Here is a 17,467-nt window from a genome sequence, read left to right on the forward strand (position 1 = left end):
TAATGAAAGTTACCAAAATTTCATTTGAAAGGATCCATTTTGACAGTTAAATATTTTTTGCAGCTATCTGAAATTGCAAAAGAAGCTGAAGCAGAAAGAAAAGTGGAAGCTGAGAAGGCTGAGTAAGTTATTTTTTCTCTTTAATTCCTTGCTACTTCCTGTTGGTAGATAACTTGGCCAGAAACAATCTGAACAATGCTCAGTATTCAAAGCACTGTATACATACTTTATCTCATCACTATTTCAAAAAGTAGTACAGTCTATAAGAGGTGGCAGTCCATCCCAGTGGACAACAAAATCAGATAAACTTTTAAATATATATATATATATGCAGATATGGCTTGTTTGTTTTAGTAACTAAATTCCCTTATTAATGCATACAGTCCTGGTACTTAATTTTTGTAGAGGAGGAATGATTGTCATCTTCTATATATATTATAAAGTTGGACCCTGTGAAGCAAACTTCCTCTTTACTACTCATTCATCCCTGTAACAATACTGATTGCCTTGACTGAAATGAATTCACATTATGATACTAAGGTTCAGTTATGATACTGTGTACCAAATCCTAAAATCTTCCTTCAAACCCAAGGCTCAAGAAACTACACATGAACTCTTGAAATTTTTATGTTGTTTGCATTGAGTATATATAAACACCACTGTTTTTGTTTTGTTTTGTTTTGGGCTTTTTACCCCTTTGATCTCTCCTCGACAACTCTATTCTTGCATATAACTGAAGACTAACATTTTTTTTTTTAACTTTGCATTTTTTGTCTACATCCTCTTTTACTCACAGTCATCTCCACATACAGTGTCAAAACTAGTTTGAATTCAAAGCAAAACTTTCTGAATTAGATTCTTTCTAAATTAATGCATATTTACAATACAGAAGTTTGTCTATGCATATTTGCTTAGCTTATCTTTCTTCTAGCGTGGAAGATGGTGAGAAACAAGATAAAGCAAAGGAAGTTCAGTCTGAGCAGCTGGAAGAGGGAAAGGTGAAGAAAAAGAAGAGAAGGCATGGACAAAAAATTGAGAAACCTGAGGCTGTTATGGCTAACTTCTTCAAAGCTTTGGAAATTTATCAAACAAAAATGCTTGTAAGTTTTTCTTAAATTCTGTCATTCAACTTTTATTCATGTAAGATAGAATATTTGCTTGATATTAAAGGGAGAAATTTCATTATAAAAGGAACATTAGCATGAGTTTTCAAAAGAGTGGCTGTATTGGTTCTTTTGTGATTTTTGTAATATGTCATAGTAAACATCATATGAGTAAAAGGTATATATATATATGTTCATGTGTGATTTCCCCTACCTTTGCCTAGCAGCATAGATTAGGTAATCTCTTGAGCTGCTTGCTAGGAGCTCTCTGTTTTCTATGATCTAATGTCTAGAATCTATTATTTTACTTTCTTTAATAAGGAGCTCCTACAGTTCTATAAAACATCAAATTAACAACTCTCTGAAACCTTCTCATATAGTTTATTCCAGTATTCCAGCACTTGTCTTGCAGATTTCCTTCTAGAAAGTTTTCCCTAATATTCTATTTCAGTCCTCCCTGTTGCAATTTTATGTCCATTATTTTTAATCCTGTTCACTCTTCTGTTTACCATTAAATTGGAAAACATACTGCCAAGAAATGTCCTGCTTATTTTAACTGGTATATGAGGACAGCACAATTACGTATTTACATTCTTAGAAAGCTTGCTGGTTACTTTCTTTATCTTGATATTAGCTAATAGCTTATCACTATTTTTTTTTCATTTTATTTTCAGCACTACCTAGCAAGAAATTTTTATAACTTAAGGTTTCTTGCTCTATTTGTTGCATTTGCTATCAACTTTATTCTACTATTTTACAAGGTAAGATTTGGCATTATTCTTTAAATGTCGTATTTCTAGAGGAATATTTAATGTTGGTTTTAAGGCTTGTTTAATAAAGCAAGTATTACAGTCCCTTCAAACAAAAACTAAACACATTTAGAGATGAAATAGTTAAAATAATATTTTAAGCTTTATTACTAGAAGTTGTGACGCTAAACCTGTTCTGTTTTTACTTGACTTGGGATGAATGAAAACAGACATTTCATTCATCTGTTGTAGTTGAACTTGTGTTTATAGACATTTTTCCATTTACTCGCATAAATCTGTTAGTGTTTGGATTGTTAATTTTGTCATGGGAAATTTGAAAACCAATTAAAATAACTCGAATGTCAAAACTTCCGCATTTTTAAATCTCCTTTGTTTTAAAGATATTGAGACACTTCACTTCAGTATTCTCAATTATGTATTTCTGTTTTAATGATAAAATTATCAGTATATTTCTACTTTTTCTACTTTTTTAAAAAGCCCTACTGACTACATTAATTTTTGACTGGGAAAAACTTCATACATAATTCTAGAATAAAGTTATTGTCTCAAGTTATCTAGATGAGCTCATACGTTACATTTAATTTGTTTACATTTTTTCATGCCTTTCAGACATGGGGTTTCACATTTGAGAGGGAGTGCTGGCTTTATTTATTTATTTATTTATTTTCCCCCCATAATTTTTGTGAAGCGAATTACATCTAACGTATGTATGTTTTTTCTTATTTGGTGTTTCCATGTGAGAATATAATTCAGTTTTCATTCTTACTTGCTCCATTTCCTGTGTTTTCATTGCCAATATAATTGTTAGTGACTGTTGTGATTAAGATATTTCTGTACTGCGATTGGGTCTTTGATTGGTACAAATAGGCAGAAAAAATACAAAGGAGGAGATGCCTTTTCATAGTAGGCTACTGTTCTTTTTATATATATCATGTGAGATAGATATATCTGTGTATATTGTGTGAGTTGCAATAAGCTGATGAATGTTTTGTTTTCCAATATTACATTTTTCTAGTTATGTTGTTTGCAACCAAAAAGTTCAGAAAAGACAAAAGACGCTGTCTGAACATTCAGTCTTTAAGGAACTGAATCCTGATCTCAAGTGTCTTGAAAAGCATCTGTTATAATACAATTACTGTCTCAGAGACAGAGCAGATAAAGATGTAAAAGGCTCAAAAACTGGATAGAATTTGTGTGCGCCATTTCAGGAGAAAGACTGTCATGGCTATTGAGTCTCCATTCTTGTATCTCTTTTTCTGTTTTATACAGTTTGTGAAGATGGACTTCAAAAGAATATAGAGAAGTCTGATTCTCTTTTTGACAGTCCTTTTCTCCCCACTCACTTCTGCTTTTCATTGGGTCTTAGAGATCAGCCAAAAACCAATTCGGTTGCAGAGAGAGGACAAAAATTCATATTTATTAGAGCAAGTCCATTATGTCATAGATAGGAAAGGGTCAGTGGAAGCCAAACAGGAAAGAAGGGACCTCAGATTTAAAGGCCAAGTTTTTTAAGTCTCTGGCATAATTTAGGGCAATATGTCAACTCTATTGGTCAGAATATTTACAAAATAGTGGTTAAGTATTTAAACTCTAAATTGAGTCATGAAATAAAAGCTTATGGACCATGTATGAGCTGATAACAGTAACTGTTTTTTTTCTAGACTCTAGTAATCAGGAACAATGTGGATTACAGAACAATCCTTGAAATCAGTCATACTAGATAATCGAGTCATCACAAGGTTCTTCTGATAAAACATTTGTGCATAACTTTTTTCATTTGTTTTCTTTTTGCTTTGGCACTGTTAAAGGAAAGATCTGTAAACTGTCAAATGCCTATACTTGCTTTTCCTCGCTTCTCTCTTCAGTGAAATGAGATGATGTGGAGACTTCTGCTGTAAAAATGAAGGACGTCAGTGTTCAAAGCTAATGCTCTCTGTCATCTTCCGAAGAACAGGCTTTACAAACATAATTTATTGTAGAAAACTTAGGGATTTGTCATTTATAATAAAGGAAAAGCTTTTAATTTTATTTTGTGTGCTCTATGCTTGAATTTCTCTCAGGTGACAGAAGAGCCACTTGATGAGGTAGAGGAAGACTCTAATCTCTGGAACACTTTTGATGAAGAGGAAGAGGAGGAAGGCATGGTGTTTTTTGTTTTAGAAGAAAGTACAGGCTACATGGCACCCGCTCTCAGAGCACTGGCAGTTATTCATACCATCATCTCCTTTGTCTGTGTGATTGGATACTATTGCTTAAAGGCAAGTTCTGAATCTTATTACTGCTCTGTATTTGTTAAAGGACATCATCCCAAAGTAGTTTTTGGAGCTGAGATAAGAATACATATTTCTATTTAGTTGTTTACAAATTCTCACTCTTTCATATGTAGATGTTTTCCTCACATACTAGGTCTGGCAAGGATAGAGTGAACTTTTTTAATAGCAGTGCATGTGTTTGGCTTTAGTTTTTTTTAGGTGCTTGCATGGTGTGGAAGTTTTCTCTTTTCTTTACCCACTCTGTGTGCCCTGCAGTGAGTGTGCTGGGAGTGGGCAAGAGGTCGGGAGGATGCACAGCTGGGACAGCTGACCCAAACTGAACAAAGGGATGTTCCGTGCTCAGCAAGAAAAACTGGGTTGGGGGGGAGGGGGACTTATTTTCTAGGTGGCTGTTGGTCAGCATTGGTCTGTTTGTGGGAGGTGGTGAGTTGTTTTTCTCTCTTCACTTATTAAACTGTTTGTGACTCAACCCAGGTTTCTTATTTTGCTCTTCGGGCTCTCTCCCCTGTTTTACTAGGGGTGGGGTGCACTAAGCAAGTAGCTGCATGGGTGCTTAGTTGCCGGCTGCAGCACCTCATATCAGTACCTGTAGGTAATTCAGTGCTATGATGCAACACCAAAGCATACTACACTGTCATTTAAACCACTCAGACAGCACATGGTTTTATGTTTAAGTGGTAGCCAAATTTTTGTCTGCACTAATGGGATCCTCTGTTTTACAATGAATTATCATGAGAAAAAAAAAAAAAAAAAAAAGGCAGTAATGCTTCCAGCAACCTCTAATTTGAATTTTTGGGGGAGTAATGGCAAGCTTGCTTTATGTGAGATTATGAAAGAAAGAAATTGAAACAAACTATTCTGGCTCACCAGGGCAGTCCATCTTTTTTAATTCCTTGTTCCTCCTTCATTTTATTGTTGACTTGCTCATTTTGGAGTTCAAAGTCATCCTACATTACTGCTGCTGAACAGCAGGACCCTCAGCCATCCAACAAGATTACAAAATTGGGGCAGTGAATGCAACAGTCTCTAGAATCTTCTTTTGTGCTCTACGTTGAATTTCATTATTTAGCATGAATATATATGTATTACTCATGATCTTATTCTAAGAGCTGCTAGGAGAACTTCTTGGTCAGTAACAGGAATCAACACTATAGCTGAGATGAGAATACCTTAGTCACATCTCTGATCCCTGTTTCTAGTTGTCAGGATACTAGCATGATGTTTAGTTTTATATAGTGTTATAAAGAGTACTTAATTCTGTAGATAGATATCACAGGTTCTAAAAATATATAAACCATGACCAAGATGTCCACTGTCATCTTCATAGGTCCCTCTGGTTGTATTCAAGAGAGAAAAGGAAGTAGCTAGGAAGCTGGAATTTGATGGATTATACATAACTGAACAGCCATCTGAAGATGATATAAAAGGACAATGGGATCGCCTGGTTATAAACACACCGTATGTAAAATTAAATGTTTATATATAAATTCTTTATAAAGATTGTATTTCATTAAGCCACTGATCTAGAACCTAACCTGTCCACATGCACCTAGTACCTCTAAAATGAAGGCGTTTTTCACTTACATTAGATGCCACTGCAGTAGATTCTAATGTGAAATCCTGTATTATCAGTTTATTTCATAAATATTATATTAACATGTATTTCCCCCTCCTTTTCATTGTTCTAAGGTTTGCAAGAATTGTGTATCTTGCCCCACAAGCTCGCTCAAAGACATTTCACACGTTAGTCACTATGTAGAATTTTCCTTGGCTCAATTTCATGTTCATGTTGTACAGCAGTATTCTCTCCTGCCATTTTTCTCCATTTTTTGCTAACAAAATTTGTATGTGACAGGAGAAGTAAATGTAATGTAAAATAGCAATCCCAGAATTTGAGTAGTCTGACAGTTACTAGTCAGGTTGTATGCGTTAGCAAATACTGTAGTAGTCATACACTGATTCTAGGAGACTTGCCTGCTGTTCTGGGTGTGAATGATACAAGTTTGGGCAAGAGGAGGAAAAGTATCAGTAGGCTCTTCTGGCTGAGCTTTAGCAGTTTGTTCAGAGATCACCCTGAATTTCTTTTCCCCCTTAAATGTTTTACCAGAATAGCTGGATACATGAGTCAGTCTAAATTGCCATTAAGACATACAGTCAAACAGATTATTTCTGATTATAACAACCACAAATTAAATACAAGTCACAAAGCAGTTTTGGCTAAAATACATGCAGGCATAAATAGCTATTTGATAAAAACAAGCCAGCAAAGATCAGCTCAGTGCATCAGAGTGACGATATGCTGCCAAATAGCCAAAATATCTATTTTATCAGAAATACTACCTTTTTGTGCCCTTATTACTTTCATTAAAATTATAACATCCACATTATTAGAAATTCTTGAATGCCTTTTTTTCCTACACCAGATTATTAAGATTTTTCATTTAAGTTGAAATGTATACTACAATAGATTACTTGATTTATTATTTTTTTTTTTTTTGGTAATGTTGCCAAAATATTTTTAAATCTAGAGTGGTCTTTCATTTGGTGTGTAGAAGGCTGAATGCTAGAACTTATAATAAGAATAAACAGTAATAAACTGGAAAGCAATTGTGTTTCATACAGGATTCTAAGAAAAATAATGTATTATCAGGCACAGCTGAATTCAGTATGCAAGCTTGCATTTATTTGTCGACTTTATTTGTTATTTAGCTAACTTTATTTTCTTTGATAAAGGGAGTTTGTCTTGTTTGTGTAAAAGTAGTTTCCATAAATTCCTCATGCTTCCCTTTCCTTTTTCTCCTACTCATGGTGTATATGGCCTTGGCAGTAGCATGGCTGCTCTATCAAGTTAAATTAAACATAGGCAGTTTAGTGAAATACTGATCTATGTTATTTGTATTTATATAGATACTTAGAAAAATGCTATTTGTTCTTCTGGTTAAGGATAGACTTGAATGTGACTGCTGGAGCGTACCCACTGCTCTGAATGTGCTGGAATGTCCTTTTTGGAAGTTAAAAAACATTTAAAAAGACAGAACAGGTAGCATGCAGCATGGTTACATGTTTGCAGTAAAAGACAGACACAAGCTGACTACAGTAGAATCAAATGTGGCTTAGAAATCTTAGAAATCAAGGAAAAAAGTAGGAATATAGAGGACCAGAATATACCATTAGAGTCACTGAAACAATTTGTCTTTATCTGAAATGGTGGTCTGGAATTTCATTCAGAAATTCAATTTGGAAAAAAGTAGCTGGGAAGTTTTCCTCAACTCCTGGCAGTATTCCGGAATGTTACTCTTCCAATGTTAAAGCTTGCTTTCTTTTTACTCGGTCTGTTGTTTAGTTCAGTTGCTTTTTTTTTTTTCTTTACCTTCCTGCATTCTCTGTAGCTGAACTGTCTTGGTGCTTTAGACTTACAAATGGATTTTAATAGTTTTGTTCTGGGATTTTATATTCAGTGTCAAAAATCTTGTACACCTAAGTACAAGATCACCATTGACTCCTGTTTTTTTCCAAATGACCATTGCGGTTTTTTTGTACATTCTTCTTTTTTTTTTTTTTTTTTTTTTTTTTTTTGAATTTGATGTTGGCAAACGGTCCACTGGTTCCCAAGTGTTCAGCCTCTATTTCAAATGTAACGCAGTGAACTGAAGATTTTACAGTGCCACAAAACTCTTTATTTTCCTCTCAAAATGATTGTGTGTAATGATTTATGGCTAGGAGCAATAATGTCGTTAGATAGGAAGTTGTTGGGCTCATAAGGTGATGATATTTTCCATGCTGTCCTTTTGTAGCCAATCATATTAGTGGCTGAGAAAAAGAAGAGGGGGGTAAAAGATATCACAGTGATTCGTAGGTCAAATGGGCTGTCCTGAGAGCTGTTGTCCATGTCAAAAGAAAATGTTCTCACAGTTCAAAGTGCTGTGTGTGATTGAATGCGTACCAGAACCTGCAGTGATCATGAAGGTGGTATGTTGTTGTTGTTGTTGTATTTTCTTTCCCCTAACAAGCTTGAATAAATTGAAATATCTTTTTCTTATTTTTGCAGGTCCTTTCCTAACAATTACTGGGACAAATTTGTAAAACGGAAGGTAAACTTCTTAAATTTCTATTATATTATTCATAGCAGTAATACACTATTCAGTTAATTGGGATATCTATGTGTAATATATTTCTGTACACAGAGATATACAAATAATTGAGACCTGATTTTTTTTTTTATGGAAGTCACTGTTGTGGTAAATTTCTCTGTGAACAGGCAGTTGTAATGTAGGTGGGAGGAGGGAGGAAGAAAGAATGCTTTGGTTTAGTTCCTAGACTCACACACTAAATAACCTTGTGCTGTCAATCAGCCATACAGGCCTAATTTACAGACATTGTCATCTTTAGGATACAAAGCCCCCTCATCCCCCTAAAAAAGGAAAAACATGTCAGCTTAAATGATGGCAAATTATACAGAAGCTTTCAGATAATAGCCTTTAATGCTTCTATTTTTCTTTCTTAAGCTCCCTACCCACCCCCAGCTTCCTGGGAGTTCTCACTGTTCCCATAATGCTAATTGTGAAAAACTGTTCTTTCTGTTGTTTGTTCGTTTTTGTTTTTTAATTTGTAACAACTACCGGCTTAAGGTAACTGTGACCAAGGTCTTTGTCTGAGCAAAAGCTTATCTTCCATTTTTAGGTTATTAACAAGTATGGAGACTTATATGGAGCAGAGCGCATAGCAGAACTTTTGGGTTTGGACAAAAATGCCCTTGATTTTAGTCCAGTGGAGGAGAGTGAACCAGAAGAGGCATCTCTTCTATCATGGTATGACCTCAGAACTTTACAGACAAATTGTACATTGTTATATCTTCACCATCAAATATAAAAATTGATTTTATATTGAAATTGTAGTGATGTTTTCCTCTGCATGGAAAATTCAAATGGATAAGTCTTTCCGTCTTCTAAAAAGTATGATTTAAAACAAACAACATGCCTGTGTTATAAAAATAAGAAAAGAATGCAGTGTTGATGCAGACTGACGTAGTTGGGTATGTTGGGAAGGTCAGAGTTGGGTAGGTCAGAGTTTAGAAACTCCGTACAGGTGCTGAGAGTGAATGAATTATCTCTGAAAAATGAAGCACCTGAATCATTCAGATAATACACAGAGAATGTATATCACCACCTTCAGCAAACACATGTATAGTGCCAAGCAGTTTGTTATTCACACTTGCAAAATTTGGTACATGCATATCGAAAATCTGTTTTTTTCCTAGGTTAAGCTCGATTGATACCAAGTACCACATTTGGAAGCTCGGTGTTGTTTTCACTGATAATGTAAGTGTGTTAACCTAAAAGAATATTCTTTGATTTACTCTAAATATGAATGTATGTTTTCCGCCGTCTGCTTTTATATTAAACATAAACAAATAGCATTGAATTACAGAGCTATTTTAAAATAGGTTGGTTTTTTTTGTAGTTGTTGTTTTGTTTTGTTTTTGTTTTTTTTTTTTCTGTCTTGCCTTGTAGCACATTGCTTTCATATGTGTTAGAATTTTCTTTTTGATTCCATGGAGGAATAAGTACCTCCTCCCCATTCACACACTGCCAGCATTTTGGAAGTTAATGGTATGTTCATTTAATTTTCTATAAATCAAATTAGGAACCAAAGGTATTTTTTCCTCAGATCAAACACAGTATACAGATACTTACCTTTTTTTATTCTTGAATCTGTTTGACATGGTTGGTTACTTCTTTTATGTCTTCTCCTTTGAAAGGCCCAAACTTATATTTTGCATCCTTTTGAGCTTTCCCAAACAAATACAATGCCAAGGTGAATAAAGTGAATTTGAATAAACTAATTGTGCATTAAAAGAGCACACTAAACCATTATTTTTTAATAACATCTTTTCATGTCACAGTGGCCTCAGAGTCACTGCTCATTAAAACAATAAGCTGTCTTAGGTTTTCTGGGCATCCTGAGATTTAAAAATAGCAAAGTGCCTAAAGAGTAATGTAATGTGTTTTGTCTGCTCCAGAATCAGTATTAAAGTACTGCGTAACAAGCTCCCTAACCAAAACAGTTTTAAGTTAGGGGATTTTGGTGCTAGTAACATATATGCTGGACTGCATTTAAATATGTAAAAATAGAGGTCTCATTAGCATAACCAACCAATAAACTTTGTATGAAGAGTTGATAAGAGAGTCTTTTTGAACATGTATACTAGAGGTATTACATTCAGATCAATTAAAATCATATCATGATACAGTATTACTTTATTTCATAACTTAAGTGACAAAGAAAGCTATGTTCTTGGTCCAATAGCACATGAGCACCTGCTAACATTCTGCCACTTTTCATTTTTTCTGCAGTCATTTTTATACTTAGCTTGGTACACAACTATGTCTATCCTTGGGCACTACAACAACTTCTTCTTTGCTGCTCATCTGCTGGATATTGCTATGGGTTTCAAGACGTTGCGAACCATTCTGTCTTCAGTCACTCACAATGGCAAACAGGTTAGTATTATGTATTGAGACTTGGAATTAACGCATTTTATAACAGTACTGGAAAAAGTCTTGTATTCCAAAAATATTGGAATACAATTAATTTTTGATCATGAATGCATTAAAGAATAGAACCTTATACAGGGAATCATTCTTTGATACCTGCTCTGTGTTCCTAGGTAGCATAACATCAAAAACATCCTTTTCATTAAGACACTTTTTTTTTCTCCTTACATTTAAGAAATGTTATTCTAACTGAACTTCCCCAAAATTTCATTTTTAACAAATACATTCCATTCTTTCTCAAATGTACTACCATATATTCTAAGCCCTCTCTTACAGCCTGTTATGTATGGAAAACGATACTAAACCATTTTGAAGAGTTAAAAGAACATACGCTTTAGTTTAACTTCTATATCCTTTGTGTTTGCCTAATCCTTTCAGCAGAAATTGACCAATTCAATTATCATCTTGATAAACAAATGAAATCCCTATTTTAATCCCTTTCATTTTCCTTCATGATGAACCAAATTCATATCACTTTTAATTTAATGATTGGTTTATTTTGAGATTTTTCTAAATGTAATATTCAAAACTGAGCATAGTTGATGAAACCGTCAACTTAATTGTTTGATGTTACCTTCTTAATAAGCAAAGATTATTTTTTATATTTCTACTCTTTTAAAAGACTGTTGAACAGCTGATCCTCAGTTTATCTTTTTCTACAGATCTGTAACTATGCTCCTGAAGTATACATTTCAACCTGAAAATCAGTAGTTGTCTTTCAGTGTCCATGTCTGTACTAGCTGTAAGAGCAACAGTTGTATTTAGTCCCAGATTAATTTATTTACCAAACTAACTAAAGGGGACTATTTTGTCATTTCATTTTTATTTAATTTCACTTTTACATTAAATAGTAAAAATATTGTTTCAGGAACTTATAGTTGTTATAGCTTAGAAAGCTGGAAAGAACTTCAGTTTCTTGAGACCATAGGGATACATCAAACCTATCATTACTGCTCTTTTTAGTTCCCTTCCTGGGAAAGGTACTATATGATACCTTTTCAGTGCTTAAGGCACTACAGTGAGATAGCTCACCTCATCTGACAGAATCCAATTGAAACCTACTTTCATGTCATGTCTCCATACAGCTTGTGCTCACTGTAGGACTCCTGGCTGTAGTAGTGTATCTTTACACCGTTGTGGCGTTCAACTTTTTCCGCAAATTCTACAACAAAAGTGAAGATGAAGATGAACCAGACATGAAATGTGATGACATGATGACGGTAAGTAAAACATCACTAGCATGCTTCAGATTTCATTCTGAATTTTTAAATGGATACTTAAGGTGAAATCATAAGAAAGGAAGGATTCTTTTATTGTTAAATTTATCCGTCTCTTCTTATTGCTATATGTCATTTTCAAATTGTCTGTGGTCTTAAAATTCCGTCTGCATTCTTCAGTGGCCTAAACTCAACAGTCAATATGTGACATTCACTAATATGGGAAAATATCTGGATTTTTATTCTAAATACTTCTGCATGTGATTTGCTGCTCCTTTTGCATGTAAAGACAGCAAACCCTTATAGTACACGGAACAAATTTTATGACAAACTGGTCAGCCCTACCTACAAAAAGCAGCTATGTTATTGCAGCATAAATAGAGCCCAGTTTGTTCCAAGTATTTTCAAGTGTGCAAGCACTTCCTATCCTTATTTAGGTTACATGAAGTATATGATGTTATTAGCAGTAGTTACAAATACTTGCTTCATATTGCTTACAATGGGTAATTCGGTCAAAAAGTCAAGGGTGAGTAGAGAAGAGGAAAATTAAAGGCGGTGATAATCTATTTTTAATAATTTCCCATATTATTTCTACCTGTTGCAACAGAAAACCAAACATTTTTTTTTACATCATAAAAAGAAAATAGCATTTCATGCACTAAAAACTGAACAGTTTGGGTTTGTGGACAGCTTGTTTCTTTCCTGGAACCAGTCACTGTCTGCCTGTCTTAAATACCAAAAATAGAGTAAGATACCTCAGAGTATAGTTGTATCATAGATTTCACCAAATGATTTTCCCTGATTTTGAGCTTTTATTAAACAGTCCATGTAAGTCAGATGTACAAATGTTAGGACATATGAATACTGCCCAAGCAGTATTATTTAAGTGAGCCCTCTGTGAGAGGAATACAATATTCTGGTCCTACAATGGATGTAGGAGTAATCAGGATCATTAAGCTGTATTATGTTTTAAACCATGCTGCCAAATGAGGTAAATCATTTACCTCATTAAATGTAAAATAAAAATATTTTTAAAAATCATTACATTTTAAAGTATGATTAAAATAGTAATGGTATCTTATGTCAAGAGTAAGGTTGCATTCTAAAAATGGGTTTCTTCTTCTGTTCAATGTTTGCTTATGGAAGACTTGATTCATCACTTTTCATGATGAATGTTGACCACCACAACTGTTGTCTAGTGTGACTTCAGAACATTGGTTAGGTTTAGAGATTTCTGTTATTTTTAACCCATATTGTATGACTAAAGGTGGTTTACAAGATTCTGTAGCTGATTCATACAGAAACGTTAAGTACTATATATCTCCAGCAAAAGATTCTATTCTAAAACACTTGCATAGCTTAACCAAATTTTTAAGGATCTTTCCTTGAAGACTTCTATGTTTAAAAAACAAAACACACATCAGAATTTCTGCAAAGTGATTTCTTCCACATCAAACTGAACACAGGCTGTTTCACAGATCATAAATAATTTAAAAGGTATTAAAATAGACATCTACTACTGCAAAATGAAATTATCCAGAAACCACTTAAACACAGATAGATCTACCTGCTGTGAATATGTCACTATTATATGGCAGTATTTGCTAACATTTCCTAAACTCCATTACAAGACTTTAAAAGATATCCTCTACTTACTCAGAGCAAGCTTGAACCTTAGAATTAACATAGGGGTAGAATATAGTTGAACACAGCACCAAATGTCCCCCAAATGGTCTTAGTTTGTAAGACTTACGGAATGAAGAATGGGTAGCACAATTGATGCTGACTCCCCCTTTTTGTAGGTCTAAGATGAAACATCAGTTAAGATACTTAGGAGATTTTTGGTGCAGGAATGTGAGGAATTATATTACATGTTCTCTGTTTCTATAACTTTTGGAAAGAATTAGTAGATCAGAATAATTAAAAAAGAAAAAAGTCCAGAATCATTCATGGTAAATAACATTTCCTACTCTTTTTTTTTTTTTTTTTAGTGCTACCTGTTCCACATGTATGTGGGTGTAAGAGCTGGTGGTGGCATTGGAGATGAAATTGAGGATCCTGCAGGAGACCCTTATGAAATGTATCGAATTGTCTTTGACATCACATTTTTCTTCTTTGTAATTGTTATCCTACTGGCCATTATTCAAGGTACCTTCACTTACCTTGGCAGAAACTGATAGAATTTAGTGTACTTCAGTTCTGCAGTATGTTTAAACCATTTTTCTGTTTGAGGTAAAGTAAGTGATATTGCTAAAAAGACTTATTTCTGAGCCCATAAAGTCATTAATTTTGAAAGTAATAATTGTATATTTAATTCATAAATAATGCATTGTCCCAAGTACTACACAAAATACTAGAAACTTACCTGTGTTAAAGCATTTATGAGCACATTGACAACTGTCCAGCAATGATGCAGCTTGTGTGGGATCACTCTTCCTGCTATAATCACCATGTAAACTTGGAGAGCCTTGCTGTCAACTCTTTACAGCATTATGTTGGAGACAGCACAGCTGTCTGGAGAATATAGTAGTTCCCCTTGGGTTTCCTCTCTGACATCATGTCTACACACCCCTTTCCTCCTTTCTTTAGAGGACAATTTGCAGTTCTAATTGGTTTGAGACCTGTATTGAACACTCATTTTATAAACTGTCCTAAGGTTGTTAGGAAAAAAGCAAAACAAAAACATTTTTCAGGCAGTCTTGGAGCAGAAAAAAATAATTGTAATCCATCTATATATTTTTAAAGTTACAAATGTTGCAGTCCTCAAAATGATCAATTCTTAACACATTGGAAGTGAAGGAATAATGCTTCAAATGTGAAGCGGCATCACAAACTGGTTGGAGAGGGGTGGTTGTCTGTGGGAGCCAAGTCTTCTTCACTGAGCAAAAGTGGAAGTACAAGAGTTCCATAAGAAGGAGAATGAAAATTAAATTCTTTCATGGGAACAAAAGAGATGAGAGCATGTAAACTGAAATCAACCAAAATATAAGTAAGGGTTTTCACTCGCAAGCTCATGGCTCTGTGTAAGAGAAATTCTCACTGTTGGGAGTGCAGTGTAAACAAACACAAGATGCCTTCAAATTAGTAGATTGCAGCTTGAATTATTAAACCTAGACAGAAGTATGCTAAACTCCAAATAGAAAGAGGATATAGAAATAGGGCTACTTTTCTGTATTATTTTAAGTATTGCTAAGCACTTAACTGTTGCTATTTATCCATTTGAAATAGGTCTGATTATTGATGCTTTTGGTGAATTAAGAGACCAGCAAGAACAAGTGAGAGAAGATATGGAGGTATGAAAACATTACATTTTTCATTGCTCTTATTAAGTTAGATTTTTAACAGTTACAATAGAGTTGTTGAGTTATAACTGATTTGTATATATAAATTATGTTTCCAGACCAAATGTTTTATTTGTGGAATTGGCAACGACTATTTTGACACAACCCCACATGGTTTTGAAACACATACTTTGCAAGAGCACAACTTGGCAAACTACCTGTAAGTATATTTTACTACTGGAATTATTATAAAGAAACCTTTCACCTCAAAACTCACTTAGAAGCACACATTGCTGACAATCCTTAGATAAAACTCTGTGGAACTGGAGAATATCTCCATTCCTTTCTGGCTTCCCCTCCTCTACACTGCACTGGTCATTATTTTTAAAGTGCTCACCCTATATATGAGCTAGCTTAGTGGAATGATGCCTGAAGGCACACCAACCCCTTATGTGTCCTTTTTTTCCTCTGGAAGGAAACCCACCTATGTGGAAGGGTAAGGAACAACAGTTTATAACTAGTAAGTCGCTTTAGTTTGGAAGATAGGAGGGCTGTGACTTCCTGGGTCTTGGTAATGTTAATGAAACCATTGAAAATTGTTGCTCACCTGAAATGATACTTCTGACTGTCTCCAGACTAGAGAATTACATCAATAAGAGCTAATGGCAGCAGAAGGAAGGTTCTGCCTTTTCTTTTTTCTCCCCTAAGAATTACGTTCAAATCAAAAACAAACAAAAAAACATTTCTGGAAAATAAGCTACAAAAAAACAAGTCTGATCCTGTAGTTCCTTAGTATATAGCACAGCTTTTTGAAGCCACTAAACAATCAGCAGTTTTATATGTTCAGACTATTGCCCAGACTCCCAAGACAGTGATCTCATACTTTCATTAGCGAATATAGTACAGATCAAAAAGGGTTATTAAAAAATTAATCTAGTGGCATTAGTTACCCCTACAAAAATGATAATTACATGAGCATCGTGCCAGCAAAACCAAAGAAGCTGAACTGGTGGGCTCTTCTATAAAGAAATCTGGCTTTAGGATACAGTCTGTGTCTAAGCTTAAAAAAAAAAAAAAAAAAAAGTGTGTGTCTCACAGAGTATAGGTTGCATTGTTCCTTGCATAGCATTATAACCTCTGCAAAATCAATACACATTACTTTTGTGAGGCAAGTTTCCATTAGCATCCATAGCTTTATAGCAATCTACAACCTCCAAGCTTTCCTTATTGTGTTGTACCACTTAATTGGCATTTGGGATCCTGTCATTCACAGTAAATTAAAAAAAATCTCATTTCCTTAATATTAGAATGTATACTGAATAATCTTACTATTCAGATTGCCTTTTAATCAGAAAAATGTTAAAGTCAATATACATTCTTTTTACAATGAAAACATGTAATGTTCAATTCCAAATGCACTGCCTTAGAAGTGGCTAACCAAGAGCTTAGTCACATAAACCAGACCATTGTTGGAATTCTACAGCCTTCCTAGCTAGTCTAAGTCCCATACATCTGAGTGAGCACAGGCAGCACCAGAGATAAATAGGCAGCTACTCAGCTGCACCAAGATTTCCAGACAATCATACCCTACAGCTCGTAAGCTGAGCCCATCTGCCCCCATCTGTCCCACCTTTACCTTCTTGCATGGAAGCTATAGCAACTTCTTCCACGGTGAGACAGAGCATATGTGTACAGGAGCTGACATAGGCCTAGTTCAGGTGTTGCTTCTAGCACTGAATTGAAGAAAAATATTTTTCCATTTCTACAGATTTTACAGATGTTAGCACTTCCACAGGAGAAGTCCTGGAGGATAGCATTTTCTCCCTTTAAATATCTGCTTTAGAAGCCAAGCAAAATATTTCCATTTCTTTGCTGGCTGGCAGAGTGTTCCTCATATTCCATTCTAGGAAAGGTTAGGGGAGAGGTTTTATTTTTTGCATTAATACCTGTTTCATGTGCTTGTTTCAGGTTCTTTTTAATGTATCTCATAAACAAGGATGAAACTGAGCATACTGGCCAGGTGAGTAGAAAAAATAAAATTTACATTTTTGTCTTACAAATGTTGAAAAGACAAACCTTTTAATGTTCTCCAGCCTTGTAGCTGTGTACCAGCAGGTGGAACTGATGTACCACCAAGGAGTGGAGACAAATCCCACCCCTGAGATTTTTCTGGAACAGAAAGGAAAGGTTAAAAAAAACAGGGGGGGCGGGGGCCGAAGGGGGAGAGGAGGAGTTGCTTATTTGCATTTAGGCCCAAACAACACTGCAT

At 34.7% G+C, this 17,467-nt stretch overlaps 1 protein-coding gene across 11 annotated transcripts in view; it reads left to right on the forward strand.

Annotated features, from left to right (window-relative positions):
- RYR3 (ryanodine receptor 3) overlaps positions 1 to 17,467 on the forward strand; it is a 222,108-nt gene that overhangs the window by 203,272 nt on the left and 1,369 nt on the right. For all 11 annotated transcript variants that reach the window (XM_035328748.1, XM_035328745.1, XM_035328746.1 and 8 more), the window contains 14 exons: positions 64 to 122; positions 932 to 1,100; positions 1,778 to 1,864; positions 3,934 to 4,131; positions 5,474 to 5,604; positions 8,195 to 8,237; positions 8,827 to 8,954; positions 9,404 to 9,464; positions 10,500 to 10,646; positions 11,786 to 11,920; positions 13,909 to 14,065; positions 15,146 to 15,210; positions 15,318 to 15,418; positions 17,167 to 17,218. In XM_035328748.1, the coding sequence (XP_035184639.1) occupies positions 64 to 122; positions 932 to 1,100; positions 1,778 to 1,864; positions 3,934 to 4,131; positions 5,474 to 5,604; positions 8,195 to 8,237; positions 8,827 to 8,954; positions 9,404 to 9,464; positions 10,500 to 10,646; positions 11,786 to 11,920; positions 13,909 to 14,065; positions 15,146 to 15,210; positions 15,318 to 15,418; positions 17,167 to 17,218 (1,533 nt within the window). The remainder of the gene's footprint in view (positions 1 to 63; positions 123 to 931; positions 1,101 to 1,777; positions 1,865 to 3,933; positions 4,132 to 5,473; positions 5,605 to 8,194; positions 8,238 to 8,826; positions 8,955 to 9,403; positions 9,465 to 10,499; positions 10,647 to 11,785; positions 11,921 to 13,908; positions 14,066 to 15,145; positions 15,211 to 15,317; positions 15,419 to 17,166; positions 17,219 to 17,467) is intronic.

This window comes from Oxyura jamaicensis, chromosome 5 (assembly GCF_011077185.1).
Source record: "Oxyura jamaicensis isolate SHBP4307 breed ruddy duck chromosome 5, BPBGC_Ojam_1.0, whole genome shotgun sequence".
Taxonomy (NCBI): Eukaryota; Metazoa; Chordata; class Aves; order Anseriformes; family Anatidae; genus Oxyura; species Oxyura jamaicensis.